This window comes from Thermobia domestica, chromosome 4 (genome assembly GCF_964235325.1).
Source record: "Thermobia domestica chromosome 4, izTheDome1.hap1.1, whole genome shotgun sequence".
Classification (NCBI taxonomy): domain Eukaryota; kingdom Metazoa; phylum Arthropoda; class Insecta; order Zygentoma; family Lepismatidae; genus Thermobia; species Thermobia domestica.
Genome location: NC_137457.1, coordinates 26,494,621 through 26,515,479, shown reverse-complemented (window position 1 = coordinate 26,515,479; position 20,859 = coordinate 26,494,621). Strand labels below are relative to the sequence as shown.

Sequence of the window (20,859 nt, the reverse complement as noted above, 5' to 3'; positions counted from 1 at the left end):
GGGGAATGGCGGAAGCTTCATAACGAGGAACTACATAGTTTATACGGTTTACCCAACATTGTTAGGGTCGTCAAGTCTAGGAGGCTTAGGTGGGCAGGTCATGTAGCTAGAATGGAAGAAAGTAGAAACGCTTTCAAAGTCTTGACTGGTAGACCCATAGGAAAACGAGCATTAGGAAGACCTAGGCGCAGATGGGAGGATAATATTAAGATGGATCTCGCAGAGATAGGAATGCAAAGTAGAAACTGGATGCAATTAGCTAAGGATAGAATTCAGTGGAGAGCTTTTGTGAACGCGGCACTGGACCTCCGGGTTCCATAGGCCATAGAGTTAGTTAGTTAGTTATAACAAACGAATCATATATGAGGGCTGTTTTAAGTAAGGTTCGAGCCATACTTTTTTGGCTATGTCTTCTATACACATTAAGCTATTTTTCTACATAGTTACCATGTTTGTTTAAACACTTATCGTAGGGTTCGACAAGTTTATGTATGCCCACGTAATGAAATCACTTTCCTATGAACGAAGCCAATCTTCAACCATTGTTTAATTTTTTCATTGGTATGAAACCTCTGACGGCGGGAAACTACTTCTGGAAGGGAAACAGATAGTAATCTCTGGGCGCAAGGTCCGGGCTGTACGGTGAGCAGTCCAGTAGCTCCCATCCCAAAGACCTTGGTTAATTGTTGAGTTTGAGCTCCAGAATTTCACCTTTGAGGGGCAAACTCAATTTAATGAAACATTTCAACTACCAACACTGAACAATACACACATTGAAACTAAGAATGCAACTGTTGACGCCTCATGTTCAAGGCATTCTCGGAAACAACGATTTCGGCAGAAAGAACGAACATAGCCAATAGCCGCAGTGAAAACAACGATTCAAGCTTGGCTTCAGTCACAAGTGGATAATTTCCACAACGTCGGTATACAAATGGGGGCCGCGGTAGCTCAGTGGTAGAGCGTTCACCTCCGTTGCGTGGGATCCCGGGTTCAAACCCTCCTTCCGCCAAGTGAACCTTGTGGTGGACAAACACCGAGTGTGTGGGTTTCCTCGGGGCTCTCCCGTTTCCTCCCACTTTCTTCATTCCACTATTTCATTCATTTCTCATCATTACCGTCTCCTTTAGCCTAGCCGGTTAACCGTGGGACGTAAAACTCAAAAATTTCATTTCATTTTTTTTTTTTTTTTTTTTTTTTGTATACAAAAACTTGTCGAACGCTATGATAAATGTTAAACAAACATGGTAACAATGTAGAAAAACAGTTTAATGTGTACAGAGGAAATAACTAAAAATGTACAGCACTTTCTTTACTAATTTTGTATCTATTGACAATAGAACTTTACTTTAAAAATTATCCTCGTATCTCTTATCGTCTGTATAGATTAAATGGAGAATTGCGTGAAAATCTTTCGAACCTTAACTTCACAAATGCTCCACAACATCTAAAGAAGGGCATGGAGACGTATATACCTGTGTGAATACATCATGATGAACCACATACAGAGTTTGTATTTGTTAGTAGTCAGCTATAGTATATAGTAATGGAAAACGACTAAACAACACTGGTATGCCTCTATATCAGTGATTTCCAATCAGTATGCTGCACAATTATATACGGTGTGTCTCGAAACCAGAGGACTTAAATTTAAAGAAATATTTAACAATTAGCTCAAATTAATTTTGAGACAGACTGTACCAGTCAATGCCTCCAGCGGGAGTAGCAATGCTCGGTACTGCATATAATCACAACTTTGTAGAAACATAATCTTACACTACTATAATTTGTATTATTAATAATAATAATAAAAAACAAATAACTGTGTCGTAGATTTTCAGTAGACTGAGTTGTTAACCAAAAAACGTTCCAACTCCTGCACCATCTGAGAGTCTAACCTTCGTGTATGTGGACTTGGTACTATTGAGTGAAAAGAACCTGTAATATGTTTGTGTTTCGTTGAATGATGCATTCAGGTTATTGTTCCATGAGGAGGGTGGAATATCAGTATTCTCGCAACAATTGATCTACCGGGCCATATCTATCGCAATAGGTGACCTACCGTGTGTTTGTCATTGGTTATCAGTATGAATAACCTGATTTATGCATTGGTGTAACTTTCTTCCTTTTGGGATTATTTATCAGGGTGACTCACACACATTGTCGTTATTCCGCGTCCTTCTTTCCAGAAAAAGAAAAAAAAATGAAATGTGTCTGTCAGAACGAAAGGAATAATTTGTTGATGGAGAGTTTAGCCATCAAAATGACAACCAATGAATTTTACTGTATAAGTGCAACTGAGCAATTTGCGAACAAGGCTTGCCAACAAGATTCACGAAATTTCTCCTGTCGACTCGAAGACGGGACGAGAATTGTTATGCTTTTTGTCTCGTCTCGTGTGCAATACGAATGGGCAATTGTAGGTGTTTGATTTGCATCAAAGAATCAAAATCTTAATAGATAGCAAACGTCTCATACAAGGATGTTATAAAATAGAGGATCTGCCCACACGTATGTTCATATGTTCATCCTATGAACTCAGTGAAGGCAAAAAACAACTGAGGATCGCCTGAGCTGCCACATCTGATTGGCTACTCTCGTTTCCGCCATGTTTGTTGGCTCGAAACATTACGATCTTAGTGGCGCGGAGCGACCAGAGCAGGGGTGTAAGGAGAAACTGTGACGTATGGCTTCACGATTTTGTTGTATGGGCACATCCTCTCTTTTATAACGTCCTTGGTCTCATATCTCTGCCTGAGCAAAAAGCGAATTTCGGGGAGACAGGCCACCCCTACCCCCTCTGGTTGCGGGTCTGTGGTAAGTGTGAAAAAATAACATGGAAAAGATTTTAGTTGCCCATGAAAACCAGCTAAATTTGGAAATTTTTAGTTTTGGTGATTCACTTTGGTAACGCTGATGGAAACGTACTAGTACCTAAAACATGAGGTTATAGGTAGTGATGGGCAGTGAGAATATTCCCGGTGGGAAGGAAAATAAAAAATGGGAATATTCCCGGTTTTTTCCCTGGCATAAATTCCCAGGAAGGAATTTATTTCCTTTTTCTTTACCTTATTTTCCAAATTATAAGAACCATATGACTAATTACTTTATTTTCATTTATTATGATTTACTTCTAAGTTTTAAGAACCAGTTTGTAATGTAGTGATTATGTAGAAATAGAGATGAAATACTATCAATACACCCCGAACCACTGTTATTAATAAAAGTCGGTTTGTCTCCTGTCTCTGACTCGAATTTCTGAATAGTTACTCGTCTCGAGAAATAGGTAGGAAGAAAGATCCTGTGTGGCAATAATATGTGCAAAATTCTAAAGATATCTTGTCAGTACCTTGCAAATATTGTAAACATAAATAGGTATGCTCAAATGTAGATAAAATGGTGAGACGTGTGTCTTCTTACAGTTACCCAACCTAATTTGCTTATAACATTTAAAAATTTAATATGTTTATAATATCAGTAGTAGAGTCAAGTTTAGAAAATCCACTTACATATAAATTTAAACTGTTTAGCGGTATAAAAGTATGTGGATTTCCTATATCATTTTTTCATACATATTTACTTGCGTAGAAAATATCGTAAGTAACTATACATTTATGCGTATTCTCTAAATATAATAAAATATCATAATACCGTTCAGAATGTACATTTTAAAGAATCCTCTGGAGACAACAGTAATAATATACTGTGATTTAAAAAAAGAACGAATTTAACATTGAAATCATAATATAGTAATAAAATGCAATTTTCTTTGTGATTGTACATAAATTCCCGGAATATTCCCATTTTTGGGAATATTCTCGGGAATATATCATGGAATATTCCCAAAAAAATGTCTTCCCGGGAATTTGCCCATCACTAGTTATAGGTCCAAATAAGGCCCATTTAAATAATATGGCCAATTTCTTCATCCCGCTTTCAGACCCGCCTAAAAGCTAAAAAATATTCACATTTGGCAGTTTTCCTATGGGTTAGTCTCCGAAAGTTACAATCTTGTCAAATTTAGTTATTGTAGTCCTACAAGAAGTGACCAATAATTTTGTTGTGTACAAGGTGTGCCACATAGGCTAAATAACATAGGAAAATTTTTCCGTCGCCTATAAAACCTCACTAAAGTTATTTTTTTTAATGATGATTTTGTTAAATAATCCTATAAAAAATGTACGCGGATACCAAATTTTAAGTTTTTATTCCAATTCCAAGTACCAAAAAGATGAAATTATGGGTTAAAAACATTTGAATAGCATGGAGAATTTCATCCCCCATTTAGACCTTCAAAAATTAAAAAAAAAAAAAAACTTTTGGCAATTTTCGTGTAGGTTAGTCTCGAAAAGCTAGGATCATGCCAAACTTCAACCTTCCTCGTCAACTAAAAGTACCCGTTATTTTATGTCAGTGAGTTCATTTAGTTTTATATATAGTTAGGATAGGATGTTTTATTAAATTATCATACATTTTATATAAAAAAAGATATTTTATTAAATTATCATATATATAAAAAAAATGAAATATAGAGAACACAACATATAGTAATTTGTTCGAAAAGCTCCTTTGATACAAACAAGAAAATTTTTCACATTAATATTGACTTTTGGTTAGAAAATATTTAACCGAAAAAAGTTTTTTCCTGAGATCCAATTCAGTTTCTTCACCTTTGTACTGTCCATCCTTGATAAAATGAGTATTTTGAGTTTAAGCTTCCCTTTATAGTCAAAAGATGTCGCCGATGTCTACAAAACTAGTAATCTTCACTTTCTGTATAGGTTACCGTCCGTAGTAGCTGAAATTAAATAGAAAAAAATAATGGTTAAGAAGGAGGAATTAACTAAGAGTACTAAAAATATTGAAGAGGATACGTTTACAGAAACAATGGAGTATGTTTAGTACAAGGGGTCCAGAAGCACGTAAAAAAACACAAAATTTACAGGAGAAATGAATGATAACAGGTACTTAGACGTAACATAACGTAACCAAATCTAACCTAACCTAACACAAACTAACCTAAGCTAACCTGAACAAACCTAATATTAGTAGAAATAAGAGAAATTCTATCATTTTTTTTGGGGGGGGGGGAAATTATGCGGGACCCCTACATTAATATAACATAAACTAAACTAACCTAATCCAACCTAACCTAAACTAAACTAAACTAACCGAATGTGAACAGAAATTACCAAAATTGTAATATTTTTTTAGAGAAAAGAGCTGGCCCCCTTCTGCTAAAGATAGGCCGAAACAATAAACGTTTGTGAAAAATAATCTTGGATGGAAAAAGAAAAATGCATTTTAATTTTATTATAACCTTTTAATCTAGTTCACTCCAAAATCTACCTAATTAACATGCAACCCAAAGATTGATGAAGTGATGGAAGATGTAAAATTCTAAGTTTCAGTGATGCCAACCTGTAGAAAAAGGTCCGTATTGTGGGATTTTTTTTTTTTACTATGATTTTTCGAAATGGGATAAAGGGGATTTTTGTAAAAATTAGGATAAACAGGATTTTTAAAAATATATCTATAACACTGACACCAACAAAATTGTCCATAGGCGAGGAATACACAAATAAGTTATCAATGAACTTTAATACTAATTGTCAAATTTTGTTACTAATATAAAATCCATGTTAATGTTAAAATTGATTTATACAGTGGCTTGTGAATCTCCAAAAACAAATGCCAAGGAACGTTTATGGTATTCTTGAATTAAAAAGAAGAGAAATGATAAAAGATTAGAATTAATGGAATGAAATAAAACGAGAAACGTCCAACTTCCAAATTTTTCCATACAAAATGTCTGAAGAAGGAAGTTTATCTAGTTTTATTAGTTCAGTAGAAGATTACAGCAGAAAAATGTGAAATCACAACAAAGTATACTTATTTTTATCACCAATTTCAATTGTTTATTTCAATTAAGGAAAATACTTGTTCATAAACTGTTTGATTAACGTTGACAATCAAAAGCTTTAAATAATTCACTCATGTATTGAAGAAAATGACTAAAATACACTAATTTAGCTGTACATGTTTTATAAGTTTAGAAAAGTTTATAGTGTGGGAAATTCAAGAGCAAAATGGGAATTTCTTCCTCTCGAAATGGGATTTTATACCTTTCAGGTTAGCATCACTGATTCTAATAATCGTCCATGGGGGAGGGGGGATTAGGTCCTATTAAGAAAATAAGCACTTCACTAAAACTGTGTTTCCATCCCAAGGTAATATCCAAAATAGTACATAAATCCATTACAATAGGCGAATTTAAATTAATCTTACGGTATATGAATTTAGACGACAAAGCTTAGAATGAAAAAGTAGGACCCAAAACCCGTAATTATTATTACAGTGCTTTGTTATTTCGTCAGTAACTTCAATAAGATGTATTTATATAAATATGTGTTAGTTATTAGCGTCGTTGCTTCTCAGCAGCCTATCATTTTGACAAAGTTAAATTGAAACTTGCTTCTTAGTGTCCATTTCACCACCGATATCTCATCAGAAGTACACCTTCAATTTTTGTGTAAATTCTAAGAATCGAACTCGAGACCCCATGCTCAAAGGTACATCCTCTATCCACTAGACCAGCGGGAAGAACAGGTTTTCCTAGGGTTTCCTCGAAGTTTCACCAGTTTTTGTTGCTGTTAATATTGTTTAAGATTATATTCTCAACGCAGACAGGAATACTCGGAAGGTTGGTTAAATAAATTAAACTTTAGATAGGTAACAAATTGGCCTCAAACATTAACAAATCATTGTGTTTTTTAACGCTGGTACTGTTAGTTCCTTCGTTTCGGGAAACAGAGTGATAGGAAACATTTTAATCACTGAAATTTATACTTTTTTTTTTTTACGTTTTACTAAACTCTATTTTCTATTCTGACGAGAACATTTGCAAACTTCCCGTTTAGTCAAGTGGCTAGAGCGCGTGCCATTGTTACACAACATCCCAGACTAGGTTCTATGTACAGAACATTTGAATGGCATTAAGGTGGTTCGAACTCCATCTTAAAACTGTAGATGCACGTCTCGCATAGCCTTAGAGCTGAAAATGGACGCTAAACTTCAATAAACAAAAAATAAGAATATTTTCATTTTTTCAAAAAAGAAAAAAATCAATTTTACTTCTTCAAGCATTGCGTTTGACTTTTTTCAGTTCAAAAACGAATCTACACTTACTACAAACAATTCATTGTTGGTTTGAGGGAAATATGAACAAAATTTTTAACACAACGTCCCTCACTTATGCTCTTAAGGCTGAGACACTAAATTTTTATGTGATAGGCCTATTTCAAGAAATGAGAATGTTGGATGAAGCGGAAGAACCCAGGAAAACCCACGGACATAGTGTTGTCTGCCTTAAAGCAATATGGTTTGAGATCGAACTTGGGTTCATCACATCACAAATGTGCATTCTAGTACTGAGTCCCGTGAGTTTGACGCCCCTTTCACAGCATCTGGATATTTATGAGAGTAGACCTACTCAGTAAAGTTGGATCTGAATCACTACACGGGTTTATGCCCCACACCCACTGGGAATAAACGTAAGACATGACACAGGCAACTCCCGATCACAAAATGATTTACTATCTCTAGGTTCAACAGGTTCACGGAGATAAAAAAAAAAAACAACTTATGCACTCCTTTACAATTGGAGGGGGCGCGGTGGCTCAGTAGTAGAGCGTTCACCTCCGGTGCTTGGGATCCCTGGTTCGATCCCAGCTCACGCCGTGTGGACTTGGTAATGAAGAAACACCGTGCTCGTGGGTTTTCCCGGGGTTCTCCCACTTTCTTCATTCCACCATTTCATTCATTTCTCATCATCACCGTCTCTTTTAGCCTAACCGGCATAACCGTGGGACATAAAACTGAAAGATTTCAACTGGATGCTCTGTCACGTCACAGTTTGTTGTTCGCATTCTTGCTAAACCGCACGAAAAGAACAAAGAGTGCACGGGACACCAGAAATTGGTAAAGTTGCTGGTAAGAGGCAAACTAGAACCAGTGATGATTATAGTGGATGACTCGGAAGAAATGCCTCCGGAGTTACTAATTATCCTCGGGGTATTTCTCCCATCGGGCAGTATTATCACAATATTATCTTCACTCGCTATTTGTTTAAAGTTTCCCCGCGGAAAATCTTCTGAAAGCATCACTGACGAGAACATCGAGAGTTCTGCAGACTCACTATTCGCATACTGTAAGATTTGTGTATACCATTCTTCCACCTTGTTTCATAACCTATTTTGCTCTATATATTTCTCTCTGTCATTTCTCCGATTGTAACAACGTACTCCTACTTCAGTAAGAAATGAAATTACTAGAGAAATGACATGTTGCGATGATTTTTTTCTCCAAGAGGGATAAGTGTTCTTTCTGGTGCCAGAGTTATCTGATGTGAAACTATAGTCTTAAGTGTGGTCCAAACCACTTATGCTCTTATTTGGGATTGAACTCAAGCTTTGCATATCAAAAGCAACGACAGCTCAACTGCTGTATTTAGATACAACAGAGTTATTTCGTTTATTAAGACCTGCAAATAAGGATTGGATAGCCCATAAAGAGTAAATAACTTATATCACAGGTATTCAACGTGTCCCCTCATCACAGCTCGCCCGCACATATCTTTGCTGTGGCCCGCGCTCTTTTTGAAAAGTAATTAGGTACTTAGTGTGAAAACTCGATTAGAAACAGTTCTAAATAACGCATTGTGGCTTAATAGCCTGCATCATTGGAATTGTTAGACTAGCCGCAGATTGAGCAGAGAATACTGTAGAGTAGGCAAGCCGAGACGCAGTGCTGGCAGGAAATTGTTAACAAAGAAACAAAATGTCGTTCTGCATATTTATACAAGCATTTTCTACAGAAAGGCCTCTCCAACATTGTTATAGATATATACAGTCAATCAGGGGCGGATCCAGGACAAACTTCTGGGGAAACGCTGGGTTGTAATACTGCTACTTGGAGCTACTTTTAAGAGCTCCAAACTCTGAGACGGGTTTTATTTATATATATAAAATAAAAAAGTTTTTTCTTCTGGAGGGGCAATCGCCCCGATTGTCCCCCATAGATCCGCCACTGCAGTCAATGCACAATGTACTCAGCTCTCTCTTCGCATCCCTTCCTGTCTTCCGTTGCCTCGACTTGTCTCACCTGTTCTCTGATTAATATTCGGCTAGCCTTAAAGTGACCCCACACGGTCTGACAGGTTGCATACCTCTGGCTTAAGTAATTTTTATGATAAAAGATTACTACTTACGGATATCCGAAGCCTCCCTGGCCACCACCGAAACTCTGGCTTGCAGCACTGGCTTGACTCGCTGATCCGCCAAATCCTCCAAGCCCTCCGTATCCGCCACCGAAACTCTGACTGGCTGCACTGGCCTGGCTAGAGGCTCCACCGTATCCAGCACCGTATCCGCCACCAATTGGGTATCCGCCACCATATCCGCCGCCAATAGGATAACGACCATGGCCATAGCCGCCTCCGTAATAACGTCTTGTTGGGGATCTTGCCACTCGTACAAGTTGAAGTTCTTCTAAAAGAAAAAATGTTCAATACCTTTCTTTAATACAATTTTAAATCATTTTACTTATTAATTTTATTTACAAAGTAAAATCTGCATACGAGAAAAGAATTTCGATAGGAGATAGAAATATTAGGTTTAAACAGTTTGCAGATGATATGGTCATTGTTGTTGGATCTGAACAGAAAATATTATTTTAGACAACTTGTAAAAAAGCTGCGAAGAACAGGAATTATACTATCATCATTATTATCATCATCATCATACATATTCTGCTATTATTGGGAGGTTATTTGCTGCAACTGAGAAGCTTCCGTGCTCTGTGTCTTCCGCTGACTTTTTCACCTTCACATACGAATTTTCTGATCTGTTTTCGTCCATCAATTATAGTCTCCTTCCCCCCCTTCCTCTCTTTCCTGCCACCATGCCCTCTAGCGCGTCCCTGATGATACATTTCCTTCTTAGCCAACGTCGCAACCAGTTTCTCTTCCTCTTCTTAACAATATCTATCATTGTTCTTTTCCTCTCCATCATTTCTAATACCCTCTCATTCGTCTTCTGCTCGACCAGCTAATTCTCTCCATTCTTCTCCACATCCACATTTCGAAAACACCCAGTCAATTTTCATAATTTTTGCGTAATGTCCATGTTTCTGCCCCATAAAGTACAATACTCCACACAAAACATTTTATGAGCTTTTCTGTCAACTATTTATTTAAGGTCCTTTTCTTTCGCCTTTCCTACTCTTGCTCTTGTTTCATGTTCACACTTCATACATCACTAATAATCCTACCTATGTATCGAAAAATAGTCACCTGTTTCATATTCTCCCCACTATATTTGACACTGATCGCTTCGTTCCAATCACCATGGCTTTTGCTTTCAATAGACATAGTCTTGTGGTATTGGACTTCAACAAAGTTTGAACTTGTCCCAACAAATAATTCTGGATGCTTGTCTGGAAAGAGCCGTACCTGTGGTCCAAAAGTATGCGAGGGGAACCAACAATGGTCTAGTCCTTGATGCCCTCCCCCCCTCTAGTTACGCCCAGAGGCGGATCCAGGACGGACTTCTGGGGGGGTTGTAATACTGCTACTTAGAGCTACTTTTAAGAGCTCCAAACTCTGGGATGAGTTTTATTTATATATATAAAATAAGAAAGTTTCCTCTTCTGGGGGGGAAGGGCAATCGTCTCGATCGCCCCCTTGGGATCCGCCACTGGTTACGCCTGTGATGAAACATCCAGGCCATGAAGAATTTACACTCTTGAAGTAAAACAAGTATGACTAAGTAAGAGGCACAGTGGGTCAGTGATATAATGGTTACCTCTGGTGTGTGAGGTCCCTAGTTCGATTCGCGCTTTAGTAAGTTTGTAGTGGACATTGTGTTCGTGGGTTTTCTCAGCGTACTCCCTTTTCCTCCCACATTTTCATTTTACAAATTCTTTCATCATCATTCATTTGCCTCAATCATCCGTCTCCCTTAGTCTAGAGGGCGTAAAACTGTAAGATTTCATTTCATTTTCCTTTTACGTATGACTGATTATCCATTTTTTTTCGTTGGAGCACTTTCGCACGAAAGTGGTAGACTATTCGTTTCTAATACGAGAGGTTTACTTCTCGTCATACGAGTCTGTAGTGGAGAAAATTGTTTCCGCGTGTTCTATCGTTTTCTCCCACATTATCATTCCATTCATTCTATCATAATAATTCACTATCATTAACCATCGATCTCTTTCAGGAACCCCCGCTTGATCTAGTGGCTAGTACGCTTGACTTCGGTTCGCATGGTGCCGGTTTCGATTCCCGGTGAGGGTACAGTTGAACGATCAAAGTGGTTTGGATTCCACTATAATCAGTAGGTTCACGTTTCCTTTAACCTAGTAGTATAACCATAGGACGTTCAACTAAACCAAACCAAACAAATCGTTATCCTTCAGCCTAAAGGGAATAATAGATGGAACTTTCTTTTGTTTTCTTATTAATACCACATGCAGTGGTGGATTTAGACCAGGGTCCATAGGTCCCCCAGTTTTCGGATCTCAAAAACGATTTAAGGTGTTTCATGATATACCTAACATAGTCTGGGTTGTGGCCGCCCTACCAATTTTTTACCTTTTAGGTTCGCCACTGACCACAAGGTGAATTTTGGAATAGTACTTATAAATGTCATCCTACTTAATTCTAAGTTTTATTTTTAAATTTCTCAGCTCTGAATTGTTAAGGTTTTTCGTGAACTATGTTCCTGTAGTCTAAATGGTCTAGGCCCCTGCAATCGGTAGGTGATTCCTATAATAACTAAAGGTTCACATGATATATAGAATGTATATAAATGACGATTCTCCGTAGAAATATGACAAACAGTGTACTTAGCTTCAATTAATCATGTTTTGTGCATTAAATATATCAAGATTTTCGTACTATGAAATAAATAAATTTTATCTAAGTGTAATAATGGAAACAACACTGAGTTCAGATTCAGTTACTGTAAATTTCGTTTATAAACTGATGGAACCGACATCTATAATAGAAAATCTTGTTATTTATGTTACCCTTGCAGGTTAAATGATTGTCGAATTTGGGTTTTGCATTCTTTTCAACAGTGAGACTACAAGACGCTGTCCTAAAGCGTAACGTGGAATCCGAATCTGCTGGAAACCAAGCTTAGATATCCTGCATCCAGTGGCGCCCGAAGAAAATTTTCTAGTGGGGGCATCTATATTACGTCTGGTATTTAATGTAGGTGGTTTACTATATTACGCATAGATTTTCCTGAGCCAGACGCCCCTTCCCTTCGGGTGCCCAAGCGCGCCAAATTAATCAAATGAGATAGATTAGTTAAAACGATCATGTATTTTGATTGAGTCACGGCCTGTATAAGTATCAGCTTTCGGTTTACTTACAATTTCAGATAATAGTCGTGTAATGAAACCGAAACAACTTTCCCAAAAAAAAAAAAAAAAAAAAAAAAAACTGCAATTTTTTAGTCATCTGTCAGACGAGAAATTTTTCACTTCATCCTGAAACTTATCTTGAAAACGAGTCGAAAAGTAAGTTATTAAAACAAATCGAGCCGAGATGAGAAACATAATTTTCTCCTCGTCTCGTTTTCCGAGACGACAATCGAAATATAACAAGAAGAATTGTACAAGTCTCCTGGACTATACTATTTCACACAAGTTTTAGATTTCAAACAGTTCTAAGTCTTCGCGAGTTCTAATATAAAACAATAAAATAATAAAGTGAATGCAGATACAATGAAAGGAAATTTGTCAACGTTTAAAGATGTGCAATTCATTGCACAATACACTCCAAGTATAAATATGCTTTAAATTTAAATCTTCCAATTTAACACATTATAGCCCTAATAGTTCTAATTTAACATCATCTGAATAGTGCATTCTCAATATTTAATTTCTTGTAAATATTGAATTCCCATCTTAGTGTAATAAATCAGTGTTTCCCGACGGGTGTGCAGCGAAATTTTATAATTAAAAAAATTATGAAGCATTTAATAATTATACTCGTGTCGCTGTATAAAACGTCCTCCTATCACGTACTCTAAAACAGAAGACTCAGCGCTTGTCGTTGGCTCTTAATGACTTGATGTACTTGAAAGCGCTCGACTGTTACCACGTCAGCCAATAATCAAAATCCACAAACCTGTAACTCATTTAAGGGAGTGTACGCTAAATTGCAACACAGCATTAAGTAGGTTGGGCCAGGCCGGGAGTAACAGCGACGAAAGTATAGTTAAAATCAATTGTATGGTAGAGTGTACGATTCAACCCCTCCAGCGGGAAAAGGGTATGAGGGAAAAGATTGTATACCAATACACGCTTTCCCCTTGTACAGTTCGCAGCAAAAAAACCTTCAACATGAGCATGTAAGTTAATTGTGAAACTACGCTTAACAGCACAGGGAATCAACATAACGTCTAAGTGGCACGAATCACGCCAGGAGAAACCTCGGTGTCCTCCCCTGCACACTTAGTTTTGGAGCAAAAGACTTCGTCCTTTCACAATAAACTTACATGCTCATGTTGGAAGTTTTTACTGCGGACTGTACCCATTCTGTCTTATCAATACGAAACTTGGTACACATATTTCTTATCAACTATAGTATTTTTCAAGATACATTTGGTTTGAGTGTTTTACCCGGGGTCACTCCAGAGGGGGGCCAAAGTTGATGGGAGAGATTTATGGAGGGAATTTTCCCGACATTCTCCCAATTTTCCCTGTTCAAGTACCTTATGGCCCTCAATACATAGCACCTCTGAAAAGCTTGTTTCATGCTGAAGAGAATGAACTATAAACCGCGACTTTCTAATAAACAATATTGATGCAATAGCTATTTCACTGCGAGTCTATGATTTTCTTTATACTAACAGGCTTAATGGGCCCCAGGGACTTACTCCGTTGTCCATGGCGCGGTGGCTCAGTGGTAGAGCGTTCACCTCCGGTGCTTGGGGTCTCTGGTTCGATCCCAGCTCGAGCCGTGTGGACTTTGTGGTGGACAAACACCGTGCTCGTGGGTTTTCTCGGGGTTCTCCCGTTTCCTCCCACTTTCTTTATTCCACCATTTCATTCACTTCTCATAATCACCGTCTCCTTTAGCCTAACCGGCATAACCGTGGGACGTAAAACTTAAAGATTTCATCTTGAACATATCTTTGTTATGTTTATCGATTGACTAGGCTTGATTCGGATGTTCGGATGACAGGTTCATGTCCGTTCCTTGTTAGTTTTCTAGATCATCTTATTTTTTTAGTACATATTCAAATAAAAGATTCCATTCCAAGAACATGCTCCTTAGTAATAAAATCTTTTCTCAAATGATCCTTTTTATAATACAAAAAAGACGAAAATCTGTAACATTAATTAATAATAGTAAACAATGAAGCTAATAGGTGTTAGTAAGTGCGCTACTTGACTGCCTGACACCGATAGATGACGCTAGCTGGAACTAAATTGCAGAAATAAAGCCATTATGATAATTTACTTGCAGCTTTTTTTTGAAAAAAAGTTAATTATTTCAATATAATTCTTTAAATATAGAGCCACAATCACGTTTAAATTTCAGTATTAATGGAGTCTTTATGTATATTTCTACAATAAATACGTCGTGACAAATTTCAATTTTAAATTGAATTAATTTAATATTTTAGCTGTCTGACATTGATTATGCCGAATATGAAGATGCCTTATTGTTTTCTTGTTATTAAAACAAGTAAAGAATTAGAGTTTTAAATTATACAGGGTTTTTACCTATAATGTAGGAGAGACTACGACTTGGGCCTAGAACATTAGTAGAGATAACGAAAATGAACGAAGTTGTAGCAAACATTAAGAATTTAAATGACCGTTCTATCAATAAAGCCCCACCATTCACTAAGTTAAACTTACTGGAGTTAGTACTCATTAAGAATTATGGTTGGCCAAAGAGCTTTTATCAGCTTAATGTGTGACCAGCACTTCAATTTCAAGCTTCTAGACGAGATATCCATACCTCATAAGTCAAATACATCTTAATTACTTCATTATACTGCTCCAACAGTGAAAAAAAAAAGCTTGTTCTCACTAGAAATTGAATGATAGACTTGAGTACTACGGTAATGATAATTTAATTCACAGGAGCGATAAAATATATTAATTACGGTTGATAATGGCAAGGTTTATTATCAGAGAGTGTCCATGCATTGTTGTTCTTTGGATTGGCATTGTAAATGAAAAAAATTAAAATTAAATGTGTCAGTTTAACGTGTCACAATTATGTCCTTTATGCTAAAAAAAACGGACGATTAATGCAACTGAATGGTGACGGACAAATTGGGGGAATAATAATGTGGAGGAAGCCGGAATACCCCGAGGAAACCCACGCATACGGTGTTTGTCTACCACAAATTCGTTTGGCCTCACATCGAACCAGAGACCCCACACACCAAAGATAAACGCTCTACCACTGTGCCAGCATGACCCCAAGCATTGAGTCAAGATGAGTTTTCCACCTAAAGAGCGAAAACCGTAGCCATTTATTTACGACAGAGGAATATCGTCCACCTGGCAAATGGAGTGGAAGCTGCTAAGGGTCGATTTTCTTTCTTTCCTTCTTCCCACGATTATGCTCTTTAGACTAAGGGAGACGGATGATTAAGGCAAGTGAATGATGATGGAATAATTGGTAAAATGATCATGTAGGAGGAAAAGGGAGTACCCCGAAAAAAAACACGAACATGACATTGTCCATCATAAACTTGCTTGACCTAAGATCAAACTAGGGACCTCAGGCACAAGAGGTGAGTGCATTACCACTAAGTCACCATGTTCCTCATGGTCTATTTTATTTTTTTTTTCTCTATAGTCTCTTGAGTATACAATCATAGTCATACGTCTTGCAAATAAAATCAGAAAAATAAACACACTGCTGAACAAGACTGCACTTATTTAATATAAAAACACATTTACACGTGACGTTTCGATCTTCTAGCCAAGATCCTCATCAGACGTACACCCCGTACAGCAGGGGCGGATCCAGTGGGGGCGATAGGGGCCATCGCCCCCTACCCTCCCTCAGAAGAGAAAACTTACTTATTTTATATATATAAATAAAACCCATCCCAAAGTTTGGAGTTCTTAAAAGTAGCAGTATGACAACCCACTGCGCCCCCCCCCAGAAGTCGGTCTTGGATCCGCCCCTGCCGTACAGACGTACTCACGTAGAGTATACGTCTGATGAGGATCTTGGCTAGAAGATCGAAACGTCACGTGTAAATGTGTTTTTATATTAAATAAGTGCAGTCTTGTTCAGCAGTGTGTTTATTTTTCTCTTGAGTATAGTATACGTTTTCCGTGAACAAAATCCCAGGTTCATCGTACACAGGTCTCGTCTTCTATAGCCATATTGCTGACAAGGGGCGGAAATAGAAAACAATCAACCGCAAACCCTCTTAGAGCGTTACGTTACTGGAATTTCTTAAAGGTACTTCCAAATACTATAAATGGAATTAGCTCTGGTAAAGATGGTAAAGAAAATAACTTAAAACTTCACATTTATGAACGAACTTCAAGCTGACAGTACATGAAAAGGTTTAGCTTCGCCAATATCTTTGTAGGTTTAATCAAAACAATTTACACTTGAGATTAAATTAGTGCCAGACAACAAATATACTGTAGGCTTTGTACACGGTATCACAGGCGCGCACCTATAAATCTTTTGTAAGAAGGGGTCCAAAATGTGTGTGGGGGACGGTCAAATATTATAAGACAGTACGTCTTATAATATGTAATTATATGTAGTACGTCTATGTAATATTCAACTGGTGTTATTCTAGATCCGAAAAGACAATATGTAATTGTTAAATACTACCATCTATATTTTGAGAAGAAAACATAAAATAGATTCTTTTACACCTCTGATTATATTTTTCCTGAAGCATTGTTGCCAGAATGTGCTATTGTATTTTTAAAATGTGCTTTCTACTGAATACAAAAAGAAAAAAGCCTCTACAACTGTCAACGCTGCAAAACAACATGCAGTTTTTGTCCCATCCGATAAATATTGATGCGTGCTAAACATTTACCTTAAGAATTACCGCGATTTTTTTTTTTTTTAAATCCTCGCAGTTGATTATAAGGAATTTGAATTTTTTTTAAATACACTTCTGGTCAGTTAAACAATTACTGAAATTCAAGGTTACAACTTGTCTCATTGGTTTCATTCTCAAAATATCTCCATAGACAACGTAAACTTTTGTCATATGCGTCTTTCGTTTTTACTTCAAAAAATATACTCGATCAAAGTTTGGATTGCATTTCTTTTGGGACACTCTGTATAAGAAAAGAAAGAGTATAAATGACATGTAAAATCGAATATTTACGCTACATCAATCATTTCTCTGTCAAGATTAAGAAAGTGTACAAATACATGTTCAAGCAGGAAGTTTCGGTGGAGATGTCCGGACCCGGTGGGCCCCCAAGTAGGTACGCTCATTCCCTTTCATATCCCAAGTATGTGTGTTATAGTGTGCCCAAGAGAAAAGAAAAAAATGTTTCTTCGTCTTATTTTCGTAAATTTTGTAAAGGTACCTTCTCGATTCTCGGAGACCTTCTTCCGTCTGTTTCATACAAAATCTATGAGCTTTATTTTTCGCTTATTTTTTTCCTAGACGTTACTAGAATCCTACTACGATACAAGAGTTACACAGAGACTGTGATGTAACAGCATTTAAACCATATTTACTATTGGAATATAGTCTACAATGACTTGTGTATCTTTAAACGTCGTGAAATGCTCTTTATTATATTCGTATCAAGTTATATCAAGTTATAGGTTTTTATACTATGAATGAATAACACTAAAACAACGAATAACACTAACACGAAATTTAAGAGTTGGGTGAACTAGTGTAGCTCACGAAACTATTGAAATTTTTCGTCTCGTCTCGTTTTTTCGAGACGAGACTAGATATTTCTTGCCTGGTAAGCAATATTAGTGAGGTTTTAATAGTCTTTTTATATATATATATATATAGATTTAACCAATAATTTCATGTTATGACCTCTGGGAAGCACATGTTTGGCATCAGCTTAAACAAGAATACTTCAGGTTATCCTCGCATATCTTAAGTATATGAGGTTTTAATCTTGCTAATATTTCTTTTAGGTTTAACCAAATATCTGTTGCCCTCAAAAATATATGAAAAGGATCTAACCTTAACGCATAATTTCATATAAGGGATATGGATAGCCACTCTTAAAGACGCCGTTGCCTTGAAAATGTTAACTGGAGACCCCTCTTGGCTAAGCGGTTAGCGTACGATCCGTTGGTGTGGGAGACTTGGGTTCGATTCCCGACGGGAACTCATATGTTTCGGATCCCACGTTAAACTGTAGGTCCATGTCTCTTATAGCCTCGCTGCTGACGCTATACTAAATATCAAATCAAATTATATTAACCTATTAACTCCATTAACGAATTCATATAAGGTAATAGCGCAACCTCTATCCTTTAAGTTCTTGACTTATGGAGAACTCAAGAGGTTCCACATGCTTTCCACATTGCATGGGTCAATATACCGACTTTCTATCTCTTTATTTGAAGTAAGTCCTTCTTATGCTCTCCTCCCAAATACAACGACTAAAGCTTGTTCTCCTGTTGCACAAGATTCCCGTTTGGCTTTCGGTATGTAAGCCCCACCTTTAAACTGTGTCTCGTCCTATGAACCTTCGCCACTGACTAAGAACGTAAATAGTTGGGCAGGGTGGAATGATCCTGTGATCAATTTTCTTGGAGGCGAAATACTGTGGTAAGGAACGGCCTATACTGTAAGGATTGATCTGGCATGATGGTGTGCGTACCTTTCAACTATATCGGATTCAATCCGCGATACCAGTTCGAACCCACGTTCCAGGCTTGTGTCCACGGGGGCGTAAGGGGGCCAGGACCGATTATAATTTTCAGTGTAGGCTTGCAAATAAACTATAATATCATTGGATCGCCCCCCCCTAACTTCCACCAGGCCCCTCTATATTTTTGGGCTGGCTACGGGCCTGTCACATTCATAAGTTCTTGTCCTTCATAACCGTGGTATTGCATTAAACACAAAAGACTTAAAATACAAAGCACGTAAGTATAAATCAATCAATTACGTACAAATTTACAACTAATGTGAGATCAGAGCTACAGACGCTCTCGCGGGGAATTAAACCCTGGTCATTGGTACCTTATGCTAATTCTATAGCCAGGAGCAGGCTCGTAGCCAGCCCAAAAAATTAGGGGGGGGGGAGGATGAAGTTAGGGGGGCCCGATCCAACCATATTACCATATTTTAGTTCATTTGGAAGCCTACCGTGAAAATTTAGGCTAGACCCCCCCTGGATACGGGCCTGGCCAGGAGGGACTTCTTTCATTTAAGTTTAGCCTAATGTTTTATTCTTGAGGAGGCTATTTGAGATAAGGACCTACAACTTGGCGTAAAAATGAAATTTCTTGTTTAATGTTCTATGTTTGTGATCCCAGTGGCGGATCTAGAAGGTAAACACTAGGGGGAGCAAGCCAGAACCCAGACTATAAACTTTCAAGAACATATAAATAATATCTTAAATTATTTTTCTGAATCAAAATATTAGGGGGACTAGGCTCCCGGCTCCGAGCTAGATCCGCCACCCTATGCACCAAAACTAAAGAACACGGTAAAATGATAATGAGATGAAATGGTGGAATGAAGAAAATGGGTGAAACGGTAGAATTTCGAGAAAACTAACGCACATGGTGTTTGTCCACTACAAAGCCCAACAATCTGGAATCAAATCATGGACCCCCACGCAAAAGACCCCTCTACCACTGGGCCACCGTCAAAAATCGAACCCAGGCCTCCCTACCGGAAGCGCGGTAATGCTAACCAATAAAGCATCATGGAACTCTAGATGATATTCGTAACGACGCTGGTCGAACCAGTTTGTATATATATATATATTGATAACAATACAATTCCACTTACCTCCTTCCTCAGGCACAGGGAACGGATAAGCAACCACGAAGGGCAACAAGATAAGAAGTCCAAAAGCGATGGTCTTCATGATGGAAGTTGTTGGCAACTGAAGAAGTTGAGGATGTATCGTAATGACGAACTTTTGATGCGTGTATGCTCGAATTCTAACTGAACCGCTGCTTTTAAATATTGTCCAAGAGGTGGAGACGAGCAAGTATTGCAAAAAAAGAAGTCTTAGTCATGTTAAAAGCCGCGGGGAAGGAGGGGCGTTTGCTCTGTAGTTACTGGCCAGTAAGCAACGGGGAAGTTTTCTTTTTCCTTTTTACAAAGGATTGGAAAAATCTGTAAATAGTGACTTTGGTTCTTCAAGAAGTGATTCCGGTCACGAATCACATCGTTCTCGTGACAAAAGAAGACACAGTGATTATCCTACCGTTATTAAACTGGATTTATTGTGAACTCTAGTTTTTCAAGTTTAAACTTATTAATATATTGTGATAACTTTACAAACTTACAAAAAGGAAAAAAATAAAGGAAATAAAGAAATTAAAAATAAAACCAGAGCTAATGAAAACTGATTGTTTCTATAAGAGGTTTAATGTGATCCAGAAGCGTACCCAATGAAAGAAAAAATGAAATTTTTGAGTTTTACGTCCCACGATTATACCGGTTAGGCTAAAGGAGACGGTGATTATGAGAAATGAATGAAATGAAGAAAGTGGGAGGAAACGGGAGAACCCCGAGGAAACCCACACAGTGTTTATCCACCACAAAGTTCACTTGGCGGGGGCTGGGATCGAACCCGGGACCCCAAGCACCAGAGGTGAACGCTCTA

The 20,859-nt window shown here is 37.6% G+C and overlaps 1 protein-coding gene across 1 annotated transcript; it reads right to left on the bottom strand.

Annotated features, from left to right (window-relative positions):
* Nucleotides 1–4,481: 4,481 nt before the first annotated feature.
* Nucleotides 4,482–20,227, bottom strand: LOC145683784 (uncharacterized). Its single transcript, XM_081755365.1, has 3 exons — nucleotides 20,034–20,227; nucleotides 9,269–9,548; nucleotides 4,482–4,798 (listed from the first exon to the last, which is right to left on the bottom strand). Exons 1-3 carry the CDS (start codon nucleotides 20,110–20,112, stop codon nucleotides 4,783–4,785), a joined length of 375 nt encoding a protein of 124 aa, XP_081611491.1. The 5' UTR covers nucleotides 20,113–20,227; the 3' UTR covers nucleotides 4,482–4,782.
* Nucleotides 20,228–20,859: the final 632 nt, after the last annotated feature.